The sequence below is a fragment of the Cucurbita pepo genome, chromosome 7, assembly GCF_057944985.1.
Source record: "Cucurbita pepo subsp. pepo isolate OVF chromosome 7, ASM5794498v1, whole genome shotgun sequence".
Classification (NCBI taxonomy): Eukaryota; Viridiplantae; Streptophyta; class Magnoliopsida; order Cucurbitales; family Cucurbitaceae; genus Cucurbita; species Cucurbita pepo.
Genome location: NC_141804.1, coordinates 6,750,572 through 6,758,652, shown reverse-complemented (window position 1 = coordinate 6,758,652; position 8,081 = coordinate 6,750,572). Strand labels below are relative to the sequence as shown.

The window sequence follows — 8,081 nt, the reverse complement described above, 5'->3', positions numbered from 1 at the left end:
GTTTCAAGGAAAGACGAAACGAAAGAAGAATTGAAGACGACTTTACAGTTCAAGAAATCAGGGAAACATAAGGGAGACTCCTTATTCGTCATCGTTCACTACTGAACCTGAAAGTGTTGAAAGGAAAGCCGAAACTCCTACTTCTGGAACTCTTAAGGACCAAGAATTCTCAAATTCTATCCCCATATAACTGTAAAACATTAAAAGAGCTTTTTCCCTAACAGCTGAAGCTTCAATCAAATAAATTCTATCCAATATAACTGTAAAAGTTCGTCAGAGGTTTTTCCCTCGGTAAAGCTTTTGAAAGCTAATAAATTCTATCCCCATATAACTGTAAAAGTTCATCAGAGGTTTTTCCCTCGGTAAAGCTTTTGAAAGAAAAGAAATTATATCCCCATATAACTGTAAAAGATCACTTTTTAGGTAATTCTGAAGGAAAGAGACCTCAAACCTGAACCTCGACCGGCTTCTCTCTTCTGTTTTCAAGACTCAAGAGTTGTAGAACTGAACGAACCTTCACTCACTGTAAAGACTGAACGAAAGATGAATGAGAGTGAACTCCTGAACCTGTCGGTTTCACAGCCTTCGCTCCTCTCCCTATCGGTCGAGCTGCCGAAGCTTGTTCGCCTCGTAAACTCGGTCTCACAATTCCATTGCCTTCGCCCTCCGGGTCTCACAATTCCATTTCCTTTGCTTTATTTTGTCTCACAACTTTCGCTCCTCTCCTTTACAGTCTCATAGCTTTTGCTCGTTCGCCTCGTAAACTTGGTCTCACAATTCCGTCACCTCTCCCTCTTGGTCTCACTGCCTTCGCTCCTCTCCCTATCGGTCGAGCTGCCGAAGCTCCTTCCCTTCCCCTGCCCCCTCACCTCTAACTACTGAACCTGATGTCATTCTCCTTTTCCTATTTCTTCTATCACTGTAAAAGATCAATACTCTTCATTCGGGCATATTCAATGAATTTACTCGTCCTTGAGGAACTAGGTGAGAAGTACCTACTCATAGATTGGGTTGCCTGCCAACTTAGTTAGGCCCATCAAGTCAAAGAGAGCTCTTATTCCTTTCTGGAGAACAAAGCACGGAGAAGACACTCGTTTTTCACTTCCTATCAAAAGTACTCAAAATGGAGCTAGTGAAAGAAGAAAGAATTTAACGGGGGCCCACAACCACTACGATATTGGGCTCTTCGATGAGTTCCACGAACCAGACCCACAAAGCAGCATCATAGGTGCAACGCAGGAGGGAACTTCCTTTGCAAATACCATTTGAAAAAGTACTAGATATATATATTTAGACAAAAATGTAAACTAGCAAGTCTTCTAGGGTTTGAAAGAAGAAAAAGAACTTACCCAACGTTATGATTACGAATAGACTGCCCCATTCGGCAGAGAATCAATCACGGGCCTTTCAGAGCAAGGTTCCTTAGACTATTGTTCTCATCAAATATACCGAACTTCAGTGAAGCAAGGATTGTGGCCACTCTCTGGCTGGGGATGCATGATGAAGAGAATCCGCCGAAGTCCTTATGCTAGGATGGAGCCCAAGATGGGTAAACCTTGACTATAATCAGATAGTTGGGTTAATAAGAAGAAATAAATCCCAAAGGAAATGTTGAAGGAATTCAAGGGGAAAGAGCTCAGTCGTCAGAGCAAGTATATCTATCTCGTATCACAGGGGTTTGAACAAGAAGAGGGACTGGCGGGGGAAACCCAAGCTAAATTGGGAAAGGTAAGACAAGAGAATGGAAGGTCTCTTTTTCACAAAGACCCTTACAACAGGCAATGTGTGGATCTAAGGGATGTAAACATGAGAAAAGAGGAGGAGGAAAGAAATACAGGCCAGTGGTACGAATCGATGGTTGAAAGGATGGGGAGAAAGCAATTTGTGAAAGCCGGCGTGAAGAAATACCTACTTTCTCATTTTTTTTTGAGCCTACATACCTCTAAGCCAAACAAGAAAGAAGAGGGAATAAAGGAGAAGAGGAAGAGTCAGTTTGACCTTGACTTTATACTAGAGGAAGTATCAAGATAAAAAAGTAGAGGCAAGGTTATAGCCTGATGATGGGGAAACCCAAGGGGGCAAAAACAACAGATATTCTACGAAATTTGGAGAAAAGGGGCAAGCTTACTCAATGTGTGGAGAACCAAGAACCCTGAGGTAAAGGACTATGCTACGTGGCTCTCCCAATGGACTCCTTTGCCTTCCCTTCACTGTTGGGCTATTGGGAGGAGAAAGGATGGGGGGTATTCATATACCTGTTATTCTTAGGCAAAGAGAAATCTCGAAAGGAAGTCAAGGCATAAGTAGGAAAGTGAAAGCTGTCCAAGGTAAGATCAGAGTGGACACATTCCAGCTGGCTTTTTATGGGGAAGACGAGAGACTAAGTGGCAAGTATAGAAGAATAGAAGAGCGGTCGATTCCCCGCTAGGCAATTAGCCGTATTTTGATGCAAAAGAAAAGGACCAATTCAGAATAGAAATCCACCTATGCCCTTCTCATCTTCTCTTCCTATTTCTAAGGAAGACTTCGACCCCTTTCCAATTTCTCGGAGATTCCTTGATTCTTTGTTCTGACTAACCATTGGAGTCTTGCTTTTTTGTGTGTGTTGTCTGAAAATGGGTTTGATTTGCTTCACCTATAATCATTTCTACTCTTCTTTGTATTCATCAAAGCTCATCCCCTAATTAATCTCCGTCGCATATCCTACTCTTTAATGTCTTACGCATCTCAGTTAGCAATTAGAAAAAAGATGAGAAGTAAGGGAAGACTCATCCTTCGCGACTCCCTTCTCTGATTTTGACTGAACATACTTCCACTACACCCAAGTGGGGTTAATCGGGACTCCCACTCTGGGACTAGGGAGATCCCCTATACATCCTGTTTTCGTGCCTCTCCTTGTTCTCTCTCCCCCCTAAACGGATTATCAAAGAAAAAAGCCCTGCTTCCATTGCCATTGGATCCCCTCTCTGATAAGGAAATACATCTTTTGTATCTATCGTCAAATGATTCTATTCTTAGGAAAGCCTCAAAATGTGATGGCCCTTAATATATTAATAATAAAAAGAATGGGACGCTGTTTTGGAAGCAAAAAAGAGATGGAATGAATTCAAGCCAGCAAATGGGGACTAAGGTAGGGGACGAGAAAGGTAAAGAGAAGGGGCCGTCGTTGGTGGGTAACAGAGCTTTCCTATCGACGATCTTTCTCGGTGCATAATCGAGGCTTAGCCAAGTACCGCATAAGCAAGAAAGCCAATAGACCTTGTTGAATAGCCTGTACGAAAAGACTGTTGAAGAGGATTTGCCTAGAGTCTCAAATCCATATATCAATCTTGTACGCAAGTTGGCGCTTTCGCTTTCAATCAATCTCGCTCATCTGGTCTGCCCGGTCAAATCAGCTCTCCTGCCTGTGTATCCCATGCCCGGTGCCCTTGATCTGGCTTATGGGAGAGATACACCAATTCCTTGATTTCAATATGTTGTATCCTGGGAGTTCTCTCTATTCAATGGATCATTTCCTGCCAGGGGTGAAGGTCATCTGTCTGATCTATTTGGCGTTTATATGGGGTTACATTGAATTAGCCAAAACAGGAGTTTATAGCCTTTCTTTAACAAACAAACTAGCTACTCGTCTCGGGCGGAAACCTTACGGCATGCCTCTGGAGAGGGCAACCCTTGACGTGGGGACTACTCTCTCTTGGGGTGTTTGGCTTTACTCATTTAGGGCTTGCTTGGCAATTCCTGGTGGCAAAGTGGGCGGGGCAATCATATGCTTGGCGAGGAAAGCGCTAGATATAAAGACTACGATCTCTTAGAGCTATTTGATTCTTACTACATTGACGAGAAAAGGGGGAGAAAAAGCAAAAAGACTTGGAAAAGAGACTGACGAGGCCTCTCTTCTATCTGACTGACAAAGGGAAGAGAGCAACCATCTAATCCATTCCTTGCTTAGCTTACGGGCTTGATTGAAGAGGTTATTGTACCATTAGCCTACGATTGTTGGCATATTAGACTACGGGCTATAACTAGCTTGAATTGATTGCCTACCTTGAATAGCTTACTAATAGATACTAGTAGGAACTACAAACAGCTATCAAGACCGGATCCACTAGATGTTCTATGCTTTCAGATCAAATCATCCATTGGTAGCCCAACAACGCAGACGAAGTTCCGATACCACTAGCCATCTCATCTTGATATCCACTAGGAGCCCCAGAAAGAATGTTTTACAGTTTCGTGAGCCTAATCAAACAACGGCAGATAATTCGAACATGAAAATCACATTGGCGCATTAACGGCCGGGAAAAAAGTCACTAAGAGTCCAGGCTGAGAACGAACACATTCAGAAGTTAATAAGGAAGAGCCCACACCTACTCAGGATATCTAGTCTCATAGGGGACATAGCCACTCGGGGTTACAAACCTGACTCAAATACCTGTTACTTAAGTTAAGTAAGGTAGCTTCCTCCTAAAAGCAGGAACAAGACAACCCCGGCTCCGACTGCACATGAGTTCCATAGCACTAGCCGCCTAAACTCAACAGCCAAGAACAGCTACCATGCCTTGAATAGCTTACTACTAGCTACTTAGCTACTAGGCTCGGAAGCAAACTCACTGTTGACACTGTTGGCTTTTTGGCCTTGATCTCACCTTAATTAATTTTAATCAATTAATTGATGTTTTGATGATAACAAACCTACTTTTTAATTATTAATTATTTTCAGTATTTTGAACTGTCCACAGTATAAGGTCGGGAATAACAATTTGAACGACTTTTCAATTACTCAAATCAGAGCTAAAACGAAGAAATTACAGTCGAGACAACATACCCGACGTGATGATGTGGCAGCAAAATCAAAATGATGGACAAATCAAAATATATCAAAGTATGACATTTATGATTTTGGGAGAGTAACAAATGGTGGAGTTTTTCTTATTACTATATTTTTAAATAAAGTTATTTTTACAAAATATAAATTTGAATCTAACCGTTACTCACATCGATTTTTATTATTACTATATTATATTATTATATTATTATATTTTAAAATTTTGGTAGTTACTCACATAGTTTTTATTATTATTATATTATTATATTTATAATAAATTTTGAATTTCATTTGACCGTTACTCACATAACTTTTTATTATTATTATATTATATTACTATTATATTAAAATTTTGAAATAAATGAATTTAGAAAATTTTCTTATTTATTTACTTTTAATCTCCACCTTCCATTATTCCTAACACAATCCAATGGTCAATATTCAATCCTACATTTTGCCACTTTTCTCCTCTATATAAACTCATCTTTCCCACATTTTAAAATACACAACTTACCTACATTCTTCAATCCTCATTTGTTCAAAGTCTCCATTGTTTGTTGCTCTCTCCAAGCTTACAAGTTTATTTCTTTTCATCTTATTCTTGAGAGGGATTATTATTGTATTGTGAGGAAATAGTTGTGAGTATCCCAAATTGTAAATCTACTCTTTGAGAGAGTTGTGGTGTGTTATTATCAAACTCAAATACTTGTATCGGTTTGATCCTGCGCCGTGGAAAGGATTGAGTTTGCTCTTGAACTCGTAAAAAGAGCGGTGTAGCGGTTTGACTCAGATCCGTGGAAAGAGTCGAGAAAGTTCTTTATTCAAATTCCCAAGAGGCGCTTGGGGAGTGGAGTAGGTCGAGTGTGACCGAACCACTATAAAACTACGGTGTCATTTTCTCTAACTCTTTCCTATTTAATTTCAAAATTATTATTGTGAGTTATTGTATGTTCTACTTGATTATTGTTTTGACTTTAATTATTTTGTTCTAGTAATTATCATCTTCTACTTATTTGTAAAAAGTTTTATCATTAGAAAAATTAAACACTTTTATCGTTAAAACCCTATTCACCCCCCCTCTAGGGTTGCCATACCGATCCAACAATTGGTATCAGAGCAGGTTGCTCCCATAGATTTTTTATCTAAACTTTATTGTTCGAGCTTATGGCAAACCTACGTGTTAAAAATGGTTTTAGTGAAGGGCAATCAACTTCTAGGCCACCTTATTTTGATGGAAAAAATTATACATGTTGGAAAGCTAGAATGAAAATTTATTTGCAATCCGTTGATTATCAATTGTGGTTAAATGTTAGTAATGGTCCTTACATTCCAATAAAAATTGTTAATAATATTGAGGTGCCTAAATTAGAAAATGAATTTGATGAGCATGATATGAAAAAATGTTCTTTAAATGCTAGTGCTATCAATTGTCTGTATTGTGCCTTAAGTAATGATGAATTTAATAGAGTATGTATGTGTTCTTCGGCATATGAAATTTGGAAAACTCTTGAAGTAACTCATGAGGGAACCAATCAAGTTAAAGAAACAAAAATTAGCATGTTAGTTCATAATTATGAACTATTTAAAATGGAGGAAAATGAACCTATTGGTGATATGTTTACTAGATTTACTAATATTTTAAATGCTTTGAAAAATCTTGGAAAAGTATATTCTACTTCCGAAAATGTAAGAAAAATTCTTAGGTCTCTACCTAAAAGTTGGGAGGCAAAAGCGATGGCGATTCAAGAAGCAAAGGATCTCACAAAGCTTCCTTTGGATGAACTCGTTGGTTCTCTCATGACACATGAGATTACCATGAACGGCCACATGGAAGAAGAATCCAAAAAGAAGAAAAGTATAGCCCTAAAGTCCATCAAAGTTGACTCTGAAGATGAGGACGTCCTTGATGAAGATGATGTCGCCTACTTCACACGTAAGTATAAAAATTTTATTAAAAGGAAGAAACAATTCAAGAAACATTTCACAAATCAAAAAGAGTCAAAAGGTGAAAAGAGCAAAAACGATGAGGTAATATGTTATGAATGTAAAAAGCCGGGTCATATAAGAACGGATTGTCCTCTCCTCAAATCATCTAAGAAATCCAAGAAGAAAGCAATGAAGGCTACTTGGGATGATAGTGATGAAAGTGCAAGTGGAAGTGATGAAGAAGTAGCAAATTTTTGCTTCATGGCTCATAGTGACAAAGATGATGAACAAGAAGATGAACAAGAAGATGAGGTAACTCTTGAATCTCTTTCTTATCATGAATTATTTAAACTTGTTGCTGAGATGACAATTGATTTAGAAAAACTTAGTTCAAAGTATGTTGTGCTTAAAAAGAAATATAAGACTTCAATTATTGAAAATAAGTCTTTACTGAATGAAATTTCTTGCTTAAAAGAGAAGGATCATAATATTGTTAAAATTGATGTACCTTGTGAAAAGCATGTATTTGATTGTGATGAGAAAAATGCATTAATTGATAAAGTCAAGTCTCTTGAGCATGATTGTTGTGAAAAAGATAAATCAATTAAATTGCTCAAAGAAAATGAATCAAATAATTTGCAAGAACTTGGTAGGGCTAAGGAGTCTATTAAAATGTTAACGATAGGTGCTCAAAAATTAGATAAAATACTTGAAGGAGGTAAGTCATATGGTGATAAAAGAGGATTAGGCTATATTGATGAATGCTCTACACCTTCAAATTCTAAAACAATATTTGTTAAAGCATCCCCTCCCCTATCTTGTCTAAATCTAACAGTAAATTTGTATCTAAGTATAATAAATCTAGATTTGTGCCTATATGTCATTATTGTGGTGTTGAAGGTCATATTAGACCTAAGTGCTTTAAATTGAAAAATTCTCAAAACATCCCTTTAGCAAGAAAAGTTTCTCAAAATACAAAATTTAACAATGTTTTAGAAAATAATTTTTCGAATAAAAATAGAATACACAAATTTAGTCTAAGAAATAAATTATTGCATAATGTTGTTTGTTTTTCATGTGGTAAGTTTGGACATAAAGATTATTCTTGTTACTTATCCAAATACAATATCTTTAATATGAATGCAAATATGAAATGGATTCCTAAATTTGTGAACACTAACTTTCTAGGACCCAAACAAGTATGGGTACCAAAATGTCAATTTTGAATATCTTTGTTTTTAGGTTTGTTTGAAAGCCTCCAAGAAAAATAAGTGGTACTTGGATAGTGGTTGCTCAAGACACATGACGGGTAATCCATCCAAGTTTGTGA

The 8,081-nt window shown here is 37.6% G+C and overlaps 1 protein-coding gene across 1 annotated transcript; it reads left to right on the top strand.

The window, feature by feature from the left end:
• The first annotated feature begins 4,820 nt into the window (after positions 1 to 4,820).
• On the top strand, positions 4,821 to 7,681 carry LOC147791878 (uncharacterized). The gene has a single exon (XM_087125134.1). It carries the CDS (start codon positions 5,990 to 5,992, stop codon positions 7,679 to 7,681), a length of 1,692 nt encoding a protein of 563 aa, XP_086981260.1. The 5' UTR covers positions 4,821 to 5,989.
• Positions 7,682 to 8,081: the final 400 nt, after the last annotated feature.